The sequence below is a fragment of the Megascapheus bottae genome, chromosome 13, assembly GCF_031878675.1.
Source record: "Megascapheus bottae isolate mThoBot1 chromosome 13, mThoBot2.hap1, whole genome shotgun sequence".
NCBI lineage: Eukaryota > Metazoa > Chordata > Mammalia > Rodentia > Geomyidae > Megascapheus > Megascapheus bottae.
In genome coordinates this window covers 17,026,952-17,051,075 of record NC_143521.1, presented here as the reverse complement: position 1 = coordinate 17,051,075, position 24,124 = coordinate 17,026,952, and the positions used below count along the sequence as shown (strand labels likewise).

Here is a 24,124-nt window from a genome sequence, read left to right as displayed (position 1 = left end):
TACTTACAAATTAAGAATTTATTTTAAAGTTTTCATATTTTTAGAAATAAAAGATTTAAAAAACAAAAACTTTGCAGAAATGATAATTTTGTTATATCCTAATTGTCTAGGTGTTCTGTAAATTAATATAAAAATATACTTTCAAATCTTTATAGGACAAAAAGAAAACCACATTAATCACTCGATACTTTTGAAGTTTCTTTACTCCTCCCACAGATGAACTCACAGATATAAAAACTGATTTACACTCTGAAGTACAAATCTCCAGAAGCCACATAATTACCCAGTTTTGTTACCTGTAAACTTGCTATACAAATTAAACATTGTAATTACATGCAAAGCTGTTGTAAAAATGTACAGAAGTACATAGACTTTGGGGGAATTATGTACTTTTTAAGTGACTGAAACTTTTAGTCGTAAATCTTTGAAGAACTGTGAGGTAAATTTGTCAGTAATCTCAAAAATCTCAGCCAGGGGAGGATCCTTCCTTTTTCTTCCACGTGGTTATCCCAAGGAAGGCCTGATGTAGTACGAGAAAGTATTTTATAGACCCACAACCCAAGTTTATTGTCAACTAAAGACACCGCCTCTGATGTGGATGGTTTCATTCAATCCATGTTCTACCAACTTTATATCTTCTAGATCATCTTTTATGATGCTAATCAAGTGGCTGAGGCCTTCCTGTTGTTGTTTCAAATGCTAGAATTAAAGAAAATAAATGTTAATAAAACACTGATGTACTGCTGTTAGTTGGTACTTTATTTAGAACTCTTGAGTAGTGTTAGGGCCCTCAGGATAATTTCTATTTTATAGTTAAGGAAATGACATAGGTAAGTAAGCTGCCCAGAGTAGAGTTAGCCAGGATCTGATTTCCAAACAATGTATTGTTTTATTTTTTTCAAAGATAAGGGGTTTCATAGTTTCATTCTTATTGCACATATAACCTTTAAAATACAGCTCTGTGTTATGCTGGTACTGTTTAATTTTATTTCACGCACTTAATGGAACTATATATTTTCCAAGGATAGTTTTTAAAAACATAAAACAGCAACACCTAGAGCATATAATACAGAGTCGCTGCTTATAACCAACCACCTGCAATCCTCACAGTAGGCAAGTCCAACCTGTGTCTCACAAAATTTACCATCACACTACAAATGAATATAAGCAATAGCACTGCTGTTCTTCCTCACAAGGTGAACCTTAATGGTGGATGAAGTTCTGCTTCCAGCACAGTTTCATGAACGCTTATTTATTTCTTGGTGTGTGTATATGCTGGTCCCAGGACTTGAACTCAAGGCATGGGACCTGTCCTTGAACTTTTTCACTTTCACTCAAAGATAGCACTCTGCCACTTGAGCCATAGCTCCACTTCTAGCTTTTCGATGGTCTTACAAACTTTCCTGTGTGGGCTGGCTTTGAACCTTGATCCTCAGATTTCAGCATCCTGAATTGCTAGGACTACAGGTGTGAGCCACCAGTGCCCAACTATTTTCTGTTTTATGAATAGTAGCTCCCTATAGGACTTCCAGTGACACCTACCTGCTTGATTTCTCGTAGTAGATCTGCATCTACATAGTATCTTTCTTCAGATTTGACTGCTCCAAAATGATTCTGCATTCTGATCTGGGACATCAGTTCATTTAATCGGCCCTAAAATTTAATCAGAATCCAACAGCTAAAAACAGCAACCACATTTTTCTTGTGCAGCCACAGGAGTTTTAATTCCCTGTGCCATGTCTTCCCCTTTTACATAGTGTTTTTCATTTCTTGTCAGGATATATGCCAAAGCACGATCTTATTTTCTGCTTCCTTTGGTAGCTGGGACGACTGGAACCTGCCACCAATGCTCAGTTTTGTCCTTGGAGAAAGGAGTCCAGCAGGCTTTTGTGCACTGTCTTACCTGGACCATGATCCACCTCCTCTTACCTCCAAACTCCCGGCCCATACTCCCAGTTTTGTGTGAAAGAAAAAGTTTGTTTTGAGTCATTTTCTATTCATGATCTATATAACTCCAATATAAGCCAAAAGAATCACAATTGAGTTTAATCAAGCTTTCTTACTAAAGTAAACAAATGATTAACAAACACAACTGTACAAAATTTGTTTAAAGACCACTTAGCACTTTCCTGCAGATGCACTTGGAAACAAGCTGGTTTTACAATCTTAGAAATGGTTACCTTGGCCGGGAGTTTGGCCTAGTGTTTAAAGCCCAGGACTGGCAAAAAAAAAAAAAAAAAAAAGAAATGGTTACCTTGAACTGAGTAGGTGCATTTAGTTCACACTGAATTGTATCTAACTGAACCCGCAACTGCTCTTCGTCAGCCTGGATGGCATAACCACTCTTTCTTTGAATTTCTTGTTTGATTAGGACCTGTACAAAGAAAAGTTATCAGTACTAATTATAATCATTTCTTCATTTACACAAGTCATTTCACTATAACTGCTGACAAAAATCAGTTGAAAGCTATACTAACAATACAGCAAGACTCAACAGTTCAAGACCTGAATTGTTTCTGTCCCTATTTTAATTAGAGTAGCAGTAGTAAGGGACATACATTTTTTTCTTTTTGCCAGTCCTGGGGCTTGAACTCAGGGCCTGAGCACTGTCCTTGGGCTTTCTCAAGGGTAGTTCTCTACCACTTGAGCCACAGTAGGTCTGGCTTTTCTATATATGTGGTACTGAGGAATCGAACCCAGCACTAGTCTACACTCCCAGCCACTAGGACACTTATTTTGGCACAGAGTTTTCCATCCTTCATTTTCTCTCAGTTTTCCCCCTCATGCTCCTACCCAAGTTGTATAGTTCATTTCCAACAGTGTCTAGTGAACTGCTGACATTAGTTCACCATTTGTCCCTCTGGTTTTTTTTCTTGCTTATCCTTCCCTTCCCCAACCAGATAAAACTAGTCCAGCTTCTGGCTGCTTATTTTGGAGCTGGGAGTCTCCTGACTTTTTCCACCTGGACTGGTGTTAAATAATACTCCATATTTCATGCTGTTACCTCGAGTAGCTAGGATTATAGGGATAAGTCACTGCATCTGCCTAAAACTGTAACACTACAAAAAAAAAATAGGTTAACATAATACCAGTTTTATTTTTAAAAGGTTACAAGGTTTGAAGTTCAAAAGGGCCCGGCGCAAGCCAAGGAAGGTATATTCTGCACCACTGAGCTACCTCCAGCATTAAAGGTGTTCTTGTTTTGTTCTTGTGGTAGCAAGGCTTGAACTTAGGGCTTCTTTCTTGTTAGACTGGTACTTCCCATTTATACCACGGCTGTAGTCTTTTATAGCTTTATGATCTGAGTAGGGGACTGCTTTTTGCCAGGGCTTTGATGGTGATGCTCCTATATACCAATGGATAGATGTGTACTATGCAGCCAGCTTTTTACTGGTTGACATGAAGTCTTGAGACTATTTTGCCTTGACTGGTCTTGAATCATGATCCTCCCAAACTTGCTAAGGTTGTGGGCATGAGCCACTGTACCCAACTGAAATTTTTATTAAGCTTTTTGTATTATGTATTATGTATGCATCATGAAATAAATATGAGAATGTGTGATTGGAAGGATTACAGTTCAACCTTTTAGTAAGACCTCATTTCGACAAGCCAGCTGGGTGTGATTGCACGCTTGTCATCCCAGCTACAAGGGATGCATGAGGTTTGCAGCTGGAGGCCAAAGATGGGTAAAGGTGTAATACCTTTCCTGGAAAAACAGAAAAGGTGCTGTGGGTATGGCCCACATGGTAGAGCACCTGTCTAGCAAGCATCATTTCCTGTTTTCAAACCTCTGTAAGAGTAATGCCGTGTGTGTGTGTGTGTGTGTGTGTGTGTGTGTGTGTCAGGCAAATGCTCTCATTCTTAAGGCAAACAGTGCTGGCTTAGTTCACTGTCCTGTAGCCTTCTTGTCCATAAAAACACAGAGCAAGCCAGGAGCCAGTGGTTGAGGCCTGTAATCCTAGCTACTCAGGAGGATGAGATCTAAGTATCATAGTTCATAGCCAGCTCAGGCACCAAAGTGGAGACTTAAATCCTTCCCATTTTCCTATGAGTATAGCTTTTGATAATTGGTTCTGATATGTAATAATTCTATTCTCATAATAGTTTAGTGCTTCTGTTTTTCACTAACCTGGAAGTTCTATTTTTCAATGAACAATGACTTTCTTCTAGCAGTCAAAATAAAAACTTTGTATTCTCTTCACCTCGTAAGAGAGAAATGCTTTGATTTCTAAGTTTCACAAAGGAAGTTTAGTTTCATTTTCAAGCTAGTAAGTCTTTTTTCTGTTACCCATTTTGCATATATTTCACATACACCATCTTATAAATGTTGAAAATTATCAGAATTACTACCTGTAAAGTTCTATGGGACAGATCCATGAGTTTCCTCTTGTACTGTGCAATTTTGGCCATGGTTGTAGTCTGATTCTTTTGTAGTTCACTAATATCTTCAGATATAATCTGTTGGAAAAAAATATTTTTTGCTTCACTCGTCTCATAGACACGACTACATAGGAACTCATTACTCTCCTAGGATTTAATCCTGTGCTGGGATTAAAGGCATATATCATGACACACGGCTGAAAAACGTGTTTTGTTTTTTGGTAAATTAATTAAGGATATCACAATTATCTAACAGGTTCACTTATATGTAAAGTCTTATTCTGAAATGTTTTTCATCTTCCCAAATACAAAGTCTTACTATTTTATATTCCTTCCCTTCTTATCAAAGTACTAAAAATTTCTTTATAGCTTCAGAGAATTCAGAGATAAACCAATATTATATATAGTAAAAATAACATTTCAGAAACAAGAAACTTTAGATAACATTAGAGAATAAGATGGAAAATGATGGGTAATGGGCCCCATATTCCAGGCTACTGAAGCCAGAAAGTATAATACAGTGACATAAGTGTCACCAGGGAGTAATCAGAGAGAAAAAATTTCACATTTCTATTTCCAGTTTTTTTGGTACCAGTACTGGGGATTGAAATTGGGCCTAAGCACTGTCTCTTAGCTTTTCCTGCTCAAGGGTAGTGCTCTACCACTTGAACAACAGCTGCCCCACTTCCAGCTTTTTGCTGGTTAACTGGAGATAAAGAGTCTCACAAATTGTTCTGTCCAGGCTGGCTTTAAACTGTGATCTTTAGATCTCAGCCTCCTGAGTAGCTAGGATGAGCCCCTTGCATCCAGCCATGCCTCTGCACTTTTTTTAAAATATATTTTTATTGTAATTAATAGAAGGGTTACATGATATTTGCCAGATAAATGGTGCCTTAATTCCCACACATTGATACCCTTTTACATGTCATGGTCCCCATTTCCCTTCCCCCCTCCCCCACCCCTCATCTTGTTTTCCCCCGTTCCCTATCCAATTTCAGATAACCAAGCCTCTGCACTTTTATTTGTTCTCTATCCCCAAATCTTATTCTGATGAAGCCTTAAGATACAAACATGAAGTCTCCCTGTTAAAGCAGCCCAATCAAGTTTAATCTCATACTTGTCACTGTATGCCACTGGCTTATTTTATCAACATGCCCTAGGAAAGAAAATTAAGACTGCAAAAAATTTTAGCATGCGGGCACATAAGTGGAGAACCTGTGCCAATCAACTTTTGTTGCTGCTGTTGGTTGTGGGGCTTGAACTCTGGGCCTTGGCACTGTCCCTGAGCTCTTCAGCTCAAGGCTACCAGCCTACCCTTTGAGCCAAAGTGCCACTTCCAGTTTTCTAGTGGTTAATTGGAGATAAGAGTCTCATGGGCTTTAGTGCTGGGCTGGCTCTGAACTGCAATCCTCAGATCTCCAGATCTCAGCCTCCTGAATAGCTAGGATTACAGGTGTGAGCCACTGGGCCCAACTTGTGCCAATTAACTTGTAAAGAAATGGACAACAGGATATTAGGAGGAACAAAACCAGGTAGCCACAATACTGTCACAATATTCTATAAAAGAATACTTAAATGGGGCCAGGAGCATAGCCTAGTGGTAGTGCTAGCTTAGCATGCAGAAAGCCCTGGGTTCAATTCTAGGTACCACATACTCAGAAAAAGCCAGAAGTGATGCTGTTCTCAAATGGTAGGGTGGCAGCCTTGATCTGAAGAGCTCAGGACAGAGCCCAGACCCTGGGTTCATGCCCCAGAACTAGCAAAGAAAAAAAAGACTTAAAAACTACTTTTATGAGCCAGGAGCCTGGCCTAGTGGTAGAGTGCTTGCCTAGCATGCATGAAGCCCTGAATTCCACTCCTGAATACTACATGCACAGAAAAAGCCAAAAGTGACACTGTGGCTCAAGTAGCAGAGCTCTAGCCTTGAGCGAAAAGTGTCCAAGGACAGTGCCCAGGCCCTAAGTTCAAGCCCCAGGACTGGCAAAAATCAAAAACAACAAAATTTTTATTACTTTTTTTATGGTACTGATCCTGGGACTTGAACTCAGGGCCTGAGCACTGCCTTTGAACACTTTTTGCTCAAGGCTAGAACATTTTTGCACAGAGCTAGCACTCATTTGAGCCATATCCTTAAAATTTCCCTTTAAAACTATTGTGAAAACACATAAAGTTCTCAGTGATTAAAGAGATACAAATTATTCATAAGTGACATGTTTAAAAATTCAGTTTTCCACCAGACATGGTGGCTCATGCCTGTAATCCTAGCTTCTCAGGAGGCTGAGATCTGAGAATCGCAGTTCAAAGCCAGCCTGGTCACTAAAGTCTGTGAGACTCTTATCTCCAATTAACCACCAGAAAGCCGGAAGTGGTGCGGGGGGCTCATGGGGTAGGGTGGTAGCCTTGAGCTGAAGAGCTCAGGGACAATGCCCAGGCCTAGAGTTCAAGTTCCCCAACAGACCAAAAAAAAAAAGAAAATCAGTTTTCCACAGATTAGTCTTTACACTTAGCAATTACAACCCAAATTATAGCATTATGAAAAGCTAATTCCCATCCAAAGCTTTGTTTTGGTGGTACTGGGGGCTTGTTCTTAAGGCTTGGCAATTAACTAGGCAGGTAGATGAATCACCAGAAAACTGGAAGTGGCACTGTGGCTCAAGGGTAGGGTGGTAGCCTTGAGCTGAAGAGCTCAGGGACAGCTGAGTCCAGGCCCAGCTCCCAGGCCCAGAGATAATAGCATATATAGTAAAATAAGTAAATGTAATCCCTCTTTATATTTCCAGTACTAGAGAATGAATGGCTAATTGCTTACATCTAATCTGGTCTGATGCTGCTTAGTCATCTGATCTTGAACCTTTAATCTTCGGAGGAGTTCTTTGAAGCCCACCATGGGTACAGGAATTAACCTAAAATGCAAGTAATCAACATTCAGGTTTGAAGCCTAACACACACACACACACACACACACACACACACACACACACACACACACACACACACACACACACACACACACACGATATAATGATTTAAACAGTAACAGTCAAGTAATTTTACATCAAATTTCTAGATCCACAATTTTTTTTTTTGGTGGGGCTTGAACTCAGCCAGGGCACTGTCTCTGAGCTCTTCAGCTCAAGGCTACCATCCTACCTTTGAGTCAAGCCCCACTTCCAGTTCTCTAGAGGTTAACTGGAGGTAAGAGTCTCAGGTCCTTCTGTGTCTGGGCTGGCTCTGAACCTTGATCCTCAGATCTCAGCCTCCTGAGTAGCTAGGATTACAGATGTGAGCGACTGCGCTCAGCCATAACTATAAAATCTGATGCTACATTATATTCAACCTCCCTTGCTTGTAAAAGTGAATATATTTTTGTCTGAAAAAACAAAAAACAAAAAACAAAACAAAAAAACCCCAAAAGTTTGGCCTAGTGGTAGAGTGCTTGCCTAGCATGCACGAAGAGCCAGGTTCAATTCCTTGGTACCACATACACACAAAAAAAGGTGGAAGTGGTGTTGAGGCTCTGGTAGAGCTTTAGCCTTGAGAAAGTCCAAGGACAGTGCTCAGGCCCTGGGCTCAAGCCCTGGACTGGCAAAGATAAATAAATAGAAAAAATAAAAATAACTACAAAAAAAAAAAAAAAAAAAAAAAAAAAACTCCTGTAATCTTAGCTACTCTGGAGGCTTATCTGAGGATCAAGGTTTGAAGCCAGCCTGGGCACAAAAGAACTTGAGAGTCTTATCTCTAATTAACCTCTAGAAAAAAAATGGGAAATGGGGCTTGGCTCAAGGGTAGGGCAGAAGCCTACCCTGAGCTAAAGAGCTCATGGATGGTGCCCAGGCCCAGAATTCAAGCCCCATGCCCCCCCCACCACAAAAAAAAAACAAAAACAAAAACAACTTTCATATTTAAATGCAAACACAGTTAAGGGAACTCAAGATTTCTCTTTCCCTAGCTCATACTTTAGTGTTGCCTCTTACCACAACAGCTATGTTTTTAAATATGATGAAGATGAAAGTAAATTTGCCTCAAATGTAAGAATTAAAATATCTCAGTTCACATTTGTTGGCTTCCCAAGTAGTAAATATTATACATATTTAGATGTAGGATACACTTACTTTTCAGAGTCAGGGTTATCCACCTTGGCTTGTTCCCAAATAATAGGATCAACACCTACCACAAAGAAAAATTATTTTTTCTAAAACAAGTTTCCATGTTTATATTACTTATACGGGAAAGGTGTCCCCAAGTTAAAACCCCAAACTCAGAAGCTATCATAAAAACAAGTATGATCATTGTAAAAAATTTTGTAAGGTAAAGCTAAATAAAAGTACAGACTGAAAGGCTATAACCTAAAGGCTTCTGCAATATAGAGAGCTCTTATAAATAAAAAGACAAAGATTCTAATAGAAAAGGGGAAAAGATAAATAGTAAATAGGTAATTTACAAAAAACAATGTGCTAATACACACAGGAAAACGCAGATTAAAAACAATTTAGTGGCAAAAAAAAAAAATCCACCAAAATCAAACTTTCAAGAATGTAAATCACAGAGCTTTCTTTGAAGGGCAATTTGGCACTGTCACACTACATATCTGACATACACAATCTTGACCCAATTTCAACACCGGAGATCTATTCTAAAAATGTAGACACCCATGTTTTCAAAGACATTTTTACAAGGAAGTTATTATATTGAAAATATATGCCAGGCACTGTGACTCATGTCTTGTAATTCTAACTAGTCAGGAGGTTGAGATTGAGAATTGTATTTCAAAGCCAGCTGGAACAGAAATGTCCTTGAGACTCTTATCTCCAATTAAACACCAAAAATGCAAAAGTGGAGTTGTGGTTCAAGTGGTAGAGTGTGATCCTTGAACACAAAAACTCAGGGACAGCACCAGGCTCAGAATTCAAGCCCTAGAACCAGAAGAAGAAAAAAAAGAGAAAAAGAAAAAAATAGAAACAATACTATAAGAAAACAACATAAAATCTGTAAAATATACTATCTGGTACAATTTGTCTTTGTCTTCATTTACTGATATGAAAATTATTAAGAATTACTGGAAATTCCTTGAACACTTGTATGTTAAACTTGTCATTTAAAATATGATGTAAGGGGCTGGGAGTTTGGCCTAGTGGTTAAAGTGCTTGCCAAGCATGCACAAAGACCCGGGTTCGATTCCTTGTACCACATACATACAAAAAAGCCGGAAGTGGTGCTGAGGCTCAAGTGGTAGAGCTCTAGTCTTGAGAAAGTCCAAGGACAGTGCTCAGGCCCTGAGCTCAAGCCCAGGACTGGCAAAAAAAAAAAAAATACACACACACACACACACACACACACACACACACACATATATGATGTAAAAATCAACGTTAATAAATTCTTAAAAAAAAATTACTGGAAATGAACAGGAAAGGGGTGGTAAACATGCAGTATTAAACTTTTTTCACTGTAGCTATACCACGTATATCTGTTTACATTTTAAATTACAGATAAAGGAACAGAATTCAGCAAATTTTTAATAATTTCTTCTAAGGAAGAGATAAAGGGGAATATAAAATAGACTACTTAAGCTGTCTATAATCATTTTTTTTTTTTAAGGAATGGTAGAAAAGCTGGGAGTGTGGCCTAGTTAGTATAGAGTGCTTGGCTAGCATGCACGAAGCCCTGGGTTTAATCCCTCAGTACAACACACCCAGAAAAAGCCAGAAGTGGTGCTGTAACGCAAGTGGTAAAACTCTCTATCCTTGAGCTGAAGAGCTCAGGGACAGAGCGCAGGCCCAGACTTAAAGCCCCATGCAGGTTCCATTAACACTAATGACCAAAAAGAGAAGGATCAAAATAAAATAAAAGATATGATGTAATTTAGAAAAGAGAGAAGGATCATTTATTTCAAAAGGTTTCATTTTCTCAACTCTCTGACTCTAGAAACATACCAGCAGGAGGATTCTGTAAAAGCTGTTTGATCTGTGCAGGAGAAAGTTCTGTTCTTGTCATAGAAAGTGTGACACCAAGTTGCTGCAACTGTGTTTTTATATTGGCTTGTTCAAAATGGGCAAAGAGTGTTGTAGCTGGAACTCTCCTTGAGGTACCATTAGGAGAACGCTCAACAACATAAATGACAACTTCTGTCCTGGAGAAAAATGATCAATTCGCAAAATATTGAGCATGTAACTCATAAGCCATATAAAATATAATTTTTTTTATAAAATATAATTTTAAAAGGGTGTTTAACTGAATTCAGAAATAGTTCCAACATGGAATTGAAATGTTTTTCTCAAGTCTTAGAAAATGTACTTGCACATTATGTTCACTTGTAAATGAACACAGATCCTACAAAGTGTAATGGGTTGCTTCTTTGCAAGTAAGACCCAAGAAGAAAAATCTGATTCAGTTACTGTATCTCACTAATAATAAATAATAGTGAAAATTCATCTAACTTTAGATATCCTAAAACAAATGTCTTGCTGCTGAAACTAAAACTATACATAGGCAAAGGAAGTAATTGTAGTTAGAAATGAATAAACACAAATAATGTATCTAAACATGAATAAACACAAACAGTAGTTAATAAAACTCTTTGTGGCAGCACATAATTTGCACAAAGCCACAGTAAATGTCTATTCCAAGTCCTAAATGAAAATCTACAAAATTATTAGAATTTAATAAGATGAAATAAAATACTTGAAATATTTCTATAAACACTGGATAATAACCAGCTGAATAACATTCTATCCTAAATTTAATTTTATCTCAGTAATAAAAACACTTTCTTTTGAACCAAAGGCATACAAAATAAAGGGTATTCTATGTGTACTTACTGGTCATCAGGCAATGTTTTAATACCCTCTACATTTACAGTAAGGGTCTGGTTTCCTCCCAAAACTTTATGAAGTGATTCTACCAACTGCTGTTGTTGATTTCGAATATCTGTTTCTTTTTTGTTGAAAACTAAAACCACTAGACCATCTTCATCTTTATTATTGGGCATACAACTATAACCTACAGCCTGTAAAAATGACAAAATAAATTACATAAAAATTTGTACAGACCTTAACATGTAGTATTAATAGCTTAATTATCTACTAAAATAGGAAAACAAATTAATGTCTGATAAATCAAGGGATTAATTAGTCCCACTCTTCTTTATCTAAAGACCTCACATTCATAAAGAAAAAACTGTTGGCCTGGACTGTGGCCTAGTGGTAGAGTGCTTGCCTAGCATGTACAAAAACCCAGGTTCAATTCCTCGGTATCAGACAGAAAAAGCTGGAACTGGTGCTGTAGCTCAAGTAGTAGGGCATAGGGCACTAGCCTTGAGAAAGCTCAAGGAGAGTACCCAAACCCTGAGTCTGAGTTCAAGTCCTGGTACTGGCCAAAAAAAAAGAAGGGGGTGGGGTAGGGGTGGAGAGGAAAAAAGAAAAGAAACATTGTGTTAATCAAGAATAAAATAAAGCTAATACAAGTGGCTTTAAGCCTTTAATCTTAGCTTACTCAGGAGCCTAAGATTTGAAAGTGAGGGTAGTGCACAAGGTATTCTCAGCACTCTAGGGGCTAAGGTAGGAGGATCATGAGTTCTAGGACAGCCTCGTCTACTACATAGTTAAGTTCAAGGCCAGCCTGAGTCATAGAATAAAACCTTGCCTTAAAAAACATACTAGGTACATAAATATTTGTACAGCATGCTTATGGTCCTCAGTTCAATTCCCAACACCTCAGGGGAAAAGGAAAGGAAATGAGAGTATGCTGTCTAGTGACCTAAATACCTGCTACTCAAACTGATGAACAGGTTATCTGAAGTCAACCTTAAATTAGCCAAAGAACCAAAAAGATGTTTTTAAGGGGGTGTATGTGTAATATTCTTTTGTTGCCTTTGACACACACCTATATGTAGCAGGGTTAGACATGCCTAAGAGAACTCTCGTCCACTGACTGGTATGCACTTTCTTGGACAATGTTATACAAATACATCCAGTTTTGAATCCTGTTTTTACAAGTCCCCAAAACACCACTGTGTCTCTATAACATTTTTCAATCACCTGTTAATCATTCTAATCATACCTTCCTTTCAGATAGTCTGCTTACTCTAGAACCACCATATGAAAGAAGTTACTTTAGGCTGGACGCAGGCATGGTGGCTCACGCCTGTAATTCTAGCTACTCAGGAGGAGATTTGAGGGTCCTATTTCAAAGCCAGCCTGGGCACTGAAATGTCCAGAAACTTTTATCTCCAAATAATCACCAGAAAACTGGAAGTGGCGTTGAGGCTCAAGGGATAGGGTGATAGCCTTGAGCTGAAGAGCTCAGGGACAGGGCCCAGGCCCAGAGTTCAAGTCCCACGACAAAAAAAAAAAAAAAAGAAAAGTCACTTTGACTTTATACTTTTTATATTCTTTAAATAAAAGTACTAAGAACCAAGCAACTGTTTTCATGATGTAATTTTACTCTGAAGCCAAGTTCTTGCTTATACTTTCAAATGAAAATCAAAAACAGTATTATTACCTTAAATCGGCAAAAGGGATTTTCTTGTGTAAATTCCACTGGGGGAATATTATTGTTGAAATATCCTTTTCCTGTTCCCCAAAAGGCCTGCAGTTGATTCCATTTTGCCAAAATAGCATCTCTCTCATCTCCCAATAATGTTGGAGCAGAAAGAGCACTTGCAGTATTTATCAGTTGGTTGGACTGGGTAGGAGCTTGTGTAGGCTGACTGAAGAGACCACCTAATGCTAAAATAAGAAAAATTACTTAATTCATATCTTGGCATGGAAGAAAACAATGTACCACCACCCCCTACAAATTAGCTCCAATCTATAGAACCTGTATGTTATCTTACACGGCAGAAAAGGAGTTCTAAGATGTGATTAAGTTACGCATGTTTTAAGAGAAGGTTTACCTGGATCAACACAGCAGGTGCAGTAAGTGTCCTTTAAAGTGAGATGGAGCTCATCAAAGGAGACTTGAAGACAGAAGTGGTTGATCACTTGCCCAGCATGTACAAGGACTTGGGTCCAATCCCCTCTAGGTGTGCATACACATGCATGCATGCACTATGGAGAAGGAGCCAGAAGAAATTTTGGAAGATTATAGAAAGTAATGGCTCACACTTGTAATCCTAGCTACTCAAGAGGCTGAAACCTGAGGATCACAGTTCAAATCCAGCTGGGGCAAAAGTCTGTTAGACTCTATCTCCAATTAATCACTAAAAAACTGGAAATGAGAACCATGAGTTTGGCGTAGTGGTAGAGTGCTTGCCTTAGCATTCATGAAGATCCGAGTTCAATTCCTTGGTACCACATACACAGAAAAAGCCAGAAGTGGTGCTGTGGCTCAAGTGGTAGAGCTCTAGCCTTGAGAAAGCCCAAGGACAGTGCTCAGGCCCTGCGTTCAGGGACCAGAATTGGCAACAGAAAAACAAACCTGGAAATGGAGCTTTGGCTCAAGTAGTGGAGCTCCAACCTTGAGCAAAAAAGGCCAACTGACACTGTTCAGGTTCTGAGTTCAATCCCTAATGTGGCACGCGCGCGAACGCGCGTGCACACACACACACACAATAGAGGGTGAGTACAGTGGTGAAACTTGTAATTCTGGCACTCAGAAGCTGAGGCAGGAGAGTTCAAAGCCAGTCTGGCTAAAAAGCAGACTGTAATTATGAGTGCCTATATTTATTTGCAATCACAAATAGAAAAAAGGAAAAAGCAAAGTCTAAAATCACTAGAAATAAATAATAAAGATCAGGGTGGAAAATAATGGAGGGAGACTAAAAGAACAAGAATTAATAAACAGTTGGTTCTGTTAAAAGCACAAACCTGGCTGGGCACGGTGGCTCATGCCCGTAAACCTAGCTACTTAGAGGGCTGAGATCTGAGGCTCAAGGTTCAAAGCCAGCCCTGGCACAAAAGGACCTGAGATTCTTATCTCCAATTAACCTCTAGAAAAAAAAACAACAAAAAACAAAAACAAACGGGAAGTGAGGCTTGGCTCAAAGGTAGGGCGGTAGCCTTGAGCTGAAGAGCTCAAGGACAATGCCCAGGCCAAGGGGTAGGGTTGTAGCCTTGAGCTGAAGAGCTCAGGGATGGTGCCCAGGCTGAGTTCAAGCTCCGTGACACCCCCCCACCACCACACACACAAAGACAAACCCCACAAATCCTTGGCCAAACTAACTAACAGAGAAGAGACTCCAAAAAAAGAGGGGGGGAGGTAGGACCTACCAAAACAGAACCAATCAAATATAAATGACCTAAGCATATCAATTACACTAAGACTGAAACAGTAACAAAGGAAAGCCCAGGCTAAATGGTTTCACTCCTGAATTCTACCAGACCCTTGAAGAAAAAGTAATACCAGTGCTCCTAAAACTAAGATAGGAGTATTTCGAGATGTACTGTATAAAACTATTACCCGAATAAAAAATAGATGAGTGATGTACCACAACAACAATAACAAGCTACAGACTACCTTCCTATACAAGATTCACAATAAAATATTTGGGAACCAAATTAAACAACACATCAAAAAGATGATTAATTATTTTCATTCAAGGAATGCAAGATAGTTTGGCATATACAAATCAATTTGGAAGCGTGGCTTGATGGATGCAAGACCTGAGTCTCCAGTATCATTCCCCGCACCAACAAACCCCACAAATCAAGAGATGTAATACTGTATATTGATAGGACATCATATCATCATCTCAACAGAGAGCAAAAACTCAGCATCCTTTATGTTTAAAAAGCCTGGTAAAACTAGGAATAGAAAATCATACCTCATCACCACAGCTATATATGACAAATCTGTAAGCCATCATCATACTGAATGGGAAAAGGCTGAAAGCATTAGCACTAAACCAAGTAATGTGACAAGTGTCCACTGTCGGCACTCTTATTCAATATAGGGCTTAAAATCTTAGCCACCGCAAGAAGAGGAAGAAAAGAAATACACACAGGAAAGAAATCAAATTATAGCTTTTTGCAGTAAATGATCCTAAGACCCAAAAGCTACTGCCCAGAAACTCTTAAAGAGATAAACATTTTCAGCAAATACAAATCACACACAAAAACCAGTAGCTGTTCTATATGCCAATAAGGAACAGATTTGAGAAAGAAATCAAGAGAACAATCTATCAAATAGCCACAAAACAAAACAAAGAAGTGAAAGATTAGACATGTTGAAAATTAACTATACAACTTGTGAGTGGGGGTAGGAGGGAAAAACTGGAAGACAGAAGAGGTGATACTGTCCAAAAAGAAATGTACTCTGTATCTGACTGTTTGTTACTCCTCTATACATCACTTTTACAATAATAAAAATAAAACCAGGCACTGTGGCTCATGCCTATAATTCTAGATATTCAGGAGACTGAGATATGAGGATCAAGGTTCATGCATGGGCACAAAAGTCCCTGAGACCCTTATCTCCAATTAAATACCTAGGCCCAGAGTTCAAGCCCCATAACTGACAATAAATAAATAAATGCATACATAATACAGATTTTTAAAAACACTGAGAGTAATCTACAGACATAATGCAATCTCTACCAAAAGTCCACAGGAAAAAAATCTTAGAACTTCATATTTATGTACAAAAGATCTTACGAGCTGGGAGCCGGGTGGAGCTGGTACCTTGGCTCAAGCCTGTAATCCTAGCTACTCAGGAGGCTGAGATCTGAGGATCAAGGTTCAAAGCCAGCCCAGACACAAAAGGACCTGAGACTTCAATTAACCTCTAGAAAATGGGAAGTGAGGCCTGGCTCAAGGGTAGGGCAGTAGCCTTGAGCTGAAGAGCTCCAGGACAGTGCCCAGGCCTAGGGGTAGGGTGGTAGCCTTGAGCTGAAGAGCTCAGGGACAGTGCCCAGGACCAGAGTTCAAGCCCCATGACCCTCCCTCCCCCCAAAAAAGATCTTAACGATATCTGGAACAAAATTAGAAATGCTGGAGTGTTGGAGTGATTCACAACATAGTTCAAGTATATCTTTGACACTACAGATCTCTTTCTCCCCCGCTTCCCTTCCCCACATTCTTCCTATCCTCCTCCACCCTTATTCCTTCTTTATGTCAGTCCTGGGACTTGAAATCAGGGCCTGGGCACTGTCCCTGAGCTGCTTTTACTCAAGACTACAACTCTGTCACTAGAGCCACAGTGCCACTTCTGGCCTTTTCAGTTTATGCGGTACTAAGAAATCAAACACATGCGTGCTAGGCAAGAACTCAACCACTAAGCCACCTTCCCAGCCCTCCCGTAGCTTTTTTGCTCAAGGCTGGCACTCATCACTTGAGCCATACCTCACAGTCAAAGACCATAGTCTGAGACCAGCTCCATCAGGGGAAAAAAAAAAACACAAGATCCTATCTGAAAAACTAAAGCAAAAGAAGCAGAAACTCAAATGGTAGAGCTCCTACATAGACAAATGCATAAAATCCTGAATTTAAAACCTAGTGTTGGCCTGCAGACATTTTCCAAAAAGAAAGAAAACAAACAAAAAACATGCTGCCAAGGATATGGGGAAAAGAAAAGTATTCATACTGTTGGTGGGCAGGTAAATGAGTTCAGCCATAGAGGTATCTCAAAAAAGTAAAAGTTGGGTTCAAACATCATGATGAACAAAAAAATTAAAAATGAGTATAGACTGACAAGATGGGAGACACGTAGACCCAGGATTTCAGAGGTAGAGGTAGGAGGAGTGTGACTTTGAGAAAAGCTGAGCTATATAAGACCCCATTGAGAAATAGAAAAAAAAAAGAATTACCATATTTAAAGTCAACTAACAATAGACATCTGCACACATGTTTAAACTGTGACACTATTCACAACAGCTAACTTGTAGAATCAATCTTTGTGCCTATGAATGAATGGATGAAGAAATGTGGTATATGTACACAATATAATACTTAGCCACAAAAGAAAACCATGTCATTTGCAGGAAAACAGAATTGGAGATCACCAGAGTAATCAAAGTAGTAAGTCAGACTCAAAAACAAATATCACATGTTTTCTCTCACAAGAGGAATATATACGTATGTGCACATACATGACACATCAAAGTAGAAGACTCCTTGGGAAGAAGATACCAATGAGAATTGGGACAAGAAAAAGTAATTTGCAAGGTGCATATGATTAAAATACACTGCAGACTTGTATAAAATGCCATAAATAATAAATTTTGTCCAATTAATATATAGTTAAAAGGAGGAAGGAGGTTTGAGAGTTAACTTAAGAGACTAGCACTGGCTAAAATGGAACATTATAAATACCAAGTGATAAAAGGGGGGGGGCAACAAAAGAAAGAATATGATTTTCTTGACAAAGGTGTTTCAGGAATCAAGGTTTTAAAAAGCACCATTTTTTAACCCTAATGAAACAATGGGTCTAGGTAATGGCTGCTACCATCATTACAAAGATAGTCAAATACTTCTCAATTCTACTGAGATGGGGCTGGGAGTTTGGCCTAGTGGTAGAGTGCTTGCCTAGCATGCACAACACTCTGGGTTTGATTCCTTGGTACCACATACACTGAAAAAAGCCGGAAGTGGTGCTGTGGCTCAAGTGGTAGAGCTCTAGCCTTGAGAAAGCCCAAGGACAGTGCCCAGGCCCTGATGTCAAGCCCCAGGACTGGCAAAAACAAAAAAAACCTCTGGAAGACAAAGGATTATTTCAGCAATTTTAAATATGAAAAAGAGGGGACCCTACAGATTTAAGAAAGGTAAAACAACATTATACTTTACCTACCTGAATGAAAATGTTATAAAGAAAAGCTGAGTACTGATGACTTATACCTGCAATTCTAGCTACTTAGAAGTCTTAGATCTGAGGATCTTGGTTCAAAATCAGCCCAGTCAGAAAGTACATATACACACACACACAAAATGAAGCCAAAAGTTGAGGTCTGGCAAAAGTGGTAGAACAACAGCCTTAAGTGGAATAAGCTAAGGGATAGTGATCAGTCACTGAGTTTAAGACCCACTAGTGGCAACAGAAAAAAAGAAAAAAGAAAGCAAAAGTGACTAGAAGTTTGTGTTTGTCTTATTATTAAAGCATGTTAATGGAAATAGACAAGAAAAATCAGAGGTGAAAAAATAACTGTAAAAGAAGTGACTTCAAGGGGGGATGTGGTAGATTTCTGAAATGATTGACAGAGTTCATCTTCTGAAACAGTTACAATGGTGTTTACCTTAACACAGTTCAGTCAGTTGTGTTCTTGAACAGTTTCTCTGTACATGTCATTTTAAAATCAACAAAAAGCCAGGAGCTAGTGGCTCACACCTGTTATTCTAGCTACTCAGGAGGCTGAGATCTGAGGATCGAGGTTCAAAGCCAGCCCAGGCACGAATGTCTGTGAGACTCTTATCTCCAATTGACCACCAGAAAACTGGAAGTGGCACTGTGGCTCAAGTGGTAGAACAGTAGCCTTGAGCTGAAATGGTCAGGGGCAGTGTCCAGGCCCAGAGTTCAAGCTCCATGGCCAACCAAGACAAGAACACCACCACCACCAAAACATTTGAACTGAATGATTCTAAACAGGGTAATGGTGGTGTCAATCCGTCATTCCTTAATTGCTGTCAAATATGAAAAAGGCCTTTGGAATAGGTATTAAAAAAAAAAAAAGAAGAAAGAAAAGAAAAAAGAAGCTAGTTGGTTGCCAGTGGCTTATGCCTGTAATCCTAGCTACTCAAGAGGCTGATATCTGAGGATCCTGGTAGCCGGCCTGGCCCAGGCAGATAAGTCCCAGTGAGACTTTATCTCCAATTAATCCTCAAAAACTGGAAGTGGAGCTGTGGCTCAAAGTGGCAGAGCAGATGCATGAGCAAAAGAAATCAGGGACAGTTCAAACCCCACAACCACCACCCCCAAAAAAGCAAATCCATTAACGTGCTTCCCACTGATATTATAGCTATTGTTGTGGTTTTATATCCAAAGATGAAAATCTCATACTCACTAGTTTGCTGCTGTTGCTGCTGCTGTGTATTGAATCCTCCAAATCCTAGGCCAGTTCCCAAACCAGTACCTAAACCAGTACTAGTTCCTGTTGCCGTGCCAAAACCAGTACCAAATCCAAAACCTTTGTTCTGAGTACCACTGAAGAGTCCTTTGAATAAAAAACCAGATTTGTATAAGTTAAAAAGAAAAAAACAATCTCTCCCACATTTTCTTCTACAAATGACTTGGGATAACCTTACCAGTAGTGCCTGTATTTGCTGGGGCAGAAAAGCTGAATGCAGAACCTGCACTGGTCGTTGTTGTGCCAAATCCTCCAAACCCTCCTAATTAAAAAAAGAGTTTAAAAAAGAAAGATTATTTTGTATACATAATGGTAATTTCTCTTTCACTTTATTTTATAAGTAGTCACTAAATATAGAAAAAAAAAAACTTGATCTAAATTTTTCTTTCCCTACCTTCATGATCAATTAAAAAAACTGTACTGATAATCAAGAAGTCAATGTATTACAACTTAAACAGTTTAAGTAGGACTATCACAATGTAATACATGCCCTTTAACATTTATACCTAAGAAGATGTATTACACTGATATAACTCCAAAGTGACTATGTACTTTTAGGATAGAGATTATATATTCAAGATTCACTCTAGTAAATGAGTAAAACTAGACATTTCCTGGCAGTAGAACTGTTTGTGAAATTTAAAAAATGGCGGCAAGATGGGGTGAATTTGATTAAAGTACATTACATGCAAGTAATACCACAATGAAATCTCTTTGTACAATTCATGCTAACTAAAAAAAAAAAAATGGTAGTAGTCTCTAAAATTTCAGCAGATTATTGTTGCAGAATATTAGTTCAGCAAGGTTATATGCTCACATCCCCTCCCCCAAGAGAAACAGGAATCTAGGATTGGATTTTCTATGTGATTTTTTTTTTTTTTTTGCAATGTTAAGGCTCCAACCCAGGGTCTTGCACACATGCTAGGCACATAGTCTACCTTGTGCTACATACATCTCTAGCTCAAATTTCAAAGCCTAACTTAATTTAAAAAAGATATCCAGGGCCTGGTGTTTGGCCTAGTGGTAGAGTGTTTTTGCCTAGCATGCACGAAGACCCGGGTTCGATTCCTTGGTACCACATACATAGAAAAAGCCAGAAGTGGTGCTGAGGCTCAAGTGGAAGAGTGCTAGCCTTGAGAAAAATCCAAGAACAGTGCTCTGGCCCTGAGCTTAAGCCCAGGACTGGCCAAAAAAAAAAAAAAAAAGATATCCATTTCACCATGTCAGCAGGGTAGTCAATTTACAATCATTGGTGAATTAATATATCTGTGCTAGCCTCATTTTCTCCCTAGTCTATGTCTACTTTGCAAAAGGAATGTATAATGATACTAAACAACGTGTTTCCTTAAATGAAGAGATGAGGAAAATCCCCAAGTGGAGTCAATAGCAGGGAATGGAATAGGTCTCTATATCACTGTGATAATTCAGATAAATTTCACTTCTAGTAAGTCTAGAAACAAATTTAATTTTAACTATATTTAACAACAAATGAATGGAATAGCATGCTATCCAACTAAAACTGTTTTTTCAGTTACTGCTAGTCTTTTAATGATTATCAATGGGGTGTCAAAGACTTTCAAGATAAATGCTTGCCATTAACATCAATGCCAATTATACTTTAGAAGTTATTTTTCTTTCTTGGTACTAGTACTGGCAATGGTACCTGGGTGCTGTCCTTTCACTCGCTTAAGGCTGGCACTCTACCACTTGAATGACAGCTCTGCTTCCAGCTGTTTCTTTTTTGTGTGTGGTAGGTGGAGATAATGGTCTTATAGACTTTCCTGTCTAGGCTGACTTTGAACATTAATGCTCAGACCACAGCCTGCTGAATGGCAAGGATTACAGAAGTGAGCCACTGGTGCAAGGCATAACATCAGCTAACTTTTTTTGTGGGGTGGTACCAGCACTAGGACTTTAACTCAGGGTCTGAGTGCTGTCAAGATTGTAATTTTTAAAACCATCTATTTCTTTCAACCAGTAATATTCATCACTATTGTAACATGAAAGATACAAAGTAAAAAAAACAATTACTTTATATTAATCACATAATTATGATGTAGAAAATTAAGAGTAGACTGAATGTTACATGTGCAGGCACAACCCAAGAGTCTACTTACTTATAGGTTCTATTATAGTACTGCAAGTTAAGCATATTCTGATAAAAGGATCTCAAGTATTAAACACTTGTTAAATATCTTCATTACTCCTTTCTTCTATTTTCATGACATATTCTGAACTGACTACACACTAAAATACTAGTTAACATCATATTCTGAAATATTCAAAATATTTTATTCCCAGTAATGGTTCTGCACAGATTGAAAATCAAACAAAAAAAAGTGGCTGGGTGTGGTGACTCACACCTGTAATCCTAGCAACTCAGGAGGCTGAGATCTGAGGATCAAGGTTCAAAGGCAGCCCTGGCACAAAAGGACCTGAGACTCATCTCCAATTAACCCCTAGAAAATGGAAAGTGGGGCTTGGCTCAAGAGTAGGGTGGTAGCCTTGAGCTGAAGAGCTCAGGGACAGCGCCCAAACCCAGAGTTCAAGCCCCATGACCCACAAAAAAACAAAACAAAACAAAACCCAAAAAAGTAACCTGGAATTTCTAGCAGATTTTTCTTAAAGGATATAATTATATACAGTGATCAAAATAGACATATCTCAATTCAAAACTTACAGTGATAATTCTAATGACATGAAACCAAGCAAATATCAATAGGTTTATTTATTGTTGAATTACAACATGGGTGACTTTATTTGAAAATGTAGAATTCAAAATAAAGTTTTACCCAATGCCAATTTCAAGCAAATCACAAAAGGTAAAGATACTACTAATATACATGCCCATTTCAAATATATCTCAATGGGTTATTTCATCTTTAAAATTTTCAAATTGTTTTCAACTTAGATGCTAAGGTGATATTCACACTGCAGCAACAAGTGAATGAACAAAATACATGACTTCCCAAATAAGTTTACAGAAAGAAATATCTACCAGGTGCATATAATTGGCATGGGCATAAGTGGCATAATGTAAGAGAATATGAAGGATAAATTCATATACGAGCAGCTGACGAAAAAGATTTACCTATGCATTGATTGTAAAGTACATATAAGCCTATTTTAAATTTGAATATATATCCAATATAGTTTATATTCTGCAAACTTCTGCAAACTTCAAACCACATTGTAAATGTCTTCATTTTGTTTTGGCACTAGGGTTTGAACTCAGGGCCTCTTACTTGCTAGAAAGGCACTCTACTACTGAGCCATGCATCCACCCCCAAATACATTTATAAACAAACATAAAGAGGTCTAACCTATCTCTTGGAACTTAGTTTTATTTAGCAGAGTAAACTGCTGAGAATTTCCAAAAAATTCAGTGTGAAGAACTGGAGATCTTTTCTACAATTATGTATTTAAGAACAAAAAAGAAATAATTATACAGGTGTATTTAAAAAAAAAAGACAGTGTACTGCTGTTCGTATAAGACTTGTTTCTCTTGGAAACACAAGGACAATAAAATGAAATTCCAATGAAAATGCAGAAAAAAATGAAGAATGACTGCGGGAGTCCAAGAATCTCTGGAAAATGATCTTGACTGGTTACCTTATACTTTGGAAGATATAACTAATAATTTGAAAGACACATTCATTTTAAATAAGGATCTATTCCTAATCATTTGAAAGATGTATTGTTTAATTGCATGCAAATTGAATAAGGCAACATTATAACCCTCAAACCTTCCAAAACCCCCATTTTTTAAGTCAAAACATGACTGTTAAAGGAAATTTAATTTCCTTCCCTAATCAGACAAGTAGTCGTTCTTTCCCCAACACTCTCGGAACCACGAATTATTCTTGGACTCCAGCTCCCAACACTGGTCACACATACGACCCACGGTAGGTACCTGCACTTGCCAGACTGTTACCAAAATTGAAAGGAGTCGCCGAGGTAGTGGAAACACCGAAATTCCCAATATTAAAGTTCACTGCAGGATTAGCAGTTAATCCGAAACCCCCAAAATTAAACCCACTGGCGGTGGAGTTGGCAGTCTCAAGCCCACCAAATCCTGATAGGCGTGTAAGGCAGAGAAACAAACAACATTGGGGAGGGGGGGGGGAGAAGAAGAAAAGGAAAAGAAAGCAAGATAAAGATTAGACGACCCAACAAGAGGTTTCACCTGAACCAGGGGAGAGAGCGGAGCTGGGGATGGACAGGAGGCGCTGGAAGCCCGGCAGCGAAGACCACGGGGGGTCGGGGCGCCAGCTCCGGCCCCTCCAGGGCTGGGACCCGAATGCTGCAGCCCGGGGCTCCCCAGCCCCAGCCCCTGAGGCTGGGCGAAGGCCAAGAAGGGCGCCCCCGCAAAGGGAGAGGGGAGCAGCCACGCACCCCTGCGGGTCGAGCTTCCCAGCGGCGAGAAGCGAAGCCCCGGGGACCCGCGGCCCGGCGCGGACGCACGCGCGGAGCCGCCCCACACCTCCAGGTGGGGCCTCGGGGCCCCGCAGGCCGCCGCCCGCCCTTTTCAAATGCCGGGGTTTCCGCGCGCGTGGTCTAGAGGCTACGACTCCCCACGCCCGAGGGGCGGGCCAAACGCATGCCCTCCTTCCCGAGAGAAGGGCCGGGGGAACTCACCCGCGGGTGCCGCCGTGGCTGCAGCAGTGCCGGAGGTGCCCGAAGGAGTCCCAAAATTGAAGGCCATGTCGCGGGAGCAGCAGGGGCCGAAGACCGAAGGAGCTGCTCCCGCGA

At 39.4% G+C, this 24,124-nt stretch overlaps 1 protein-coding gene across 3 annotated transcripts; it reads right to left on the bottom strand.

The window, feature by feature from the left end:
* Nup54 (nucleoporin 54) lies at positions 1 to 24,124 on the bottom strand. Of its 3 annotated transcripts, XM_090343403.1 has the most exons (13): positions 24,011 to 24,124; positions 23,286 to 23,447; positions 19,551 to 19,634; positions 19,310 to 19,459; positions 12,880 to 13,106; positions 11,199 to 11,386; positions 10,314 to 10,510; positions 8,493 to 8,547; positions 7,190 to 7,283; positions 4,351 to 4,458; positions 2,255 to 2,374; positions 1,543 to 1,653; positions 1 to 699 (listed from the first exon to the last, which is right to left on the bottom strand). In XM_090343403.1, exons 1-13 carry the CDS (start codon positions 24,075 to 24,077, stop codon positions 571 to 573), a joined length of 1,692 nt encoding a protein of 563 aa, XP_090199529.1. In that variant the 5' UTR covers positions 24,078 to 24,124; the 3' UTR covers positions 1 to 570. The 3 variants fall into 3 exon arrangements, with proteins under 3 accessions (XP_090199529.1, XP_090199530.1, XP_090199531.1); XM_090343404.1 differs by lacking the exon at positions 23,286 to 23,447 and having other exon boundaries at positions 24,011 to 24,123; XM_090343405.1 differs by lacking the exons at positions 19,551 to 19,634; positions 23,286 to 23,447; positions 24,011 to 24,124 and adding an exon at positions 13,274 to 13,427 and having other exon boundaries at positions 19,310 to 19,385.

Excerpts from the sequence above, each read along its gene's own strand:
- Nup54 (XM_090343403.1), bottom strand. The coding sequence starts at position 24,077 with ATGGCCTTCAATTTTGGGACTCCTTCGGGCACCTCCGGCACTGCTGCA. Across the intron at positions 19,635-23,285 it reads TAACAGTCTGGCAAGTGCAG|GAGGGTTTGGAGGATTTGGC; the intron begins GTACCTACCGTG and ends TTTTTTAATTAG. Across the intron at positions 4,459-7,189 it reads AGCATCAGACCAGATTAGAT|ATTATATCTGAAGATATTAG; the intron begins GTAAGCAATTAG and ends TTTTTCCAACAG.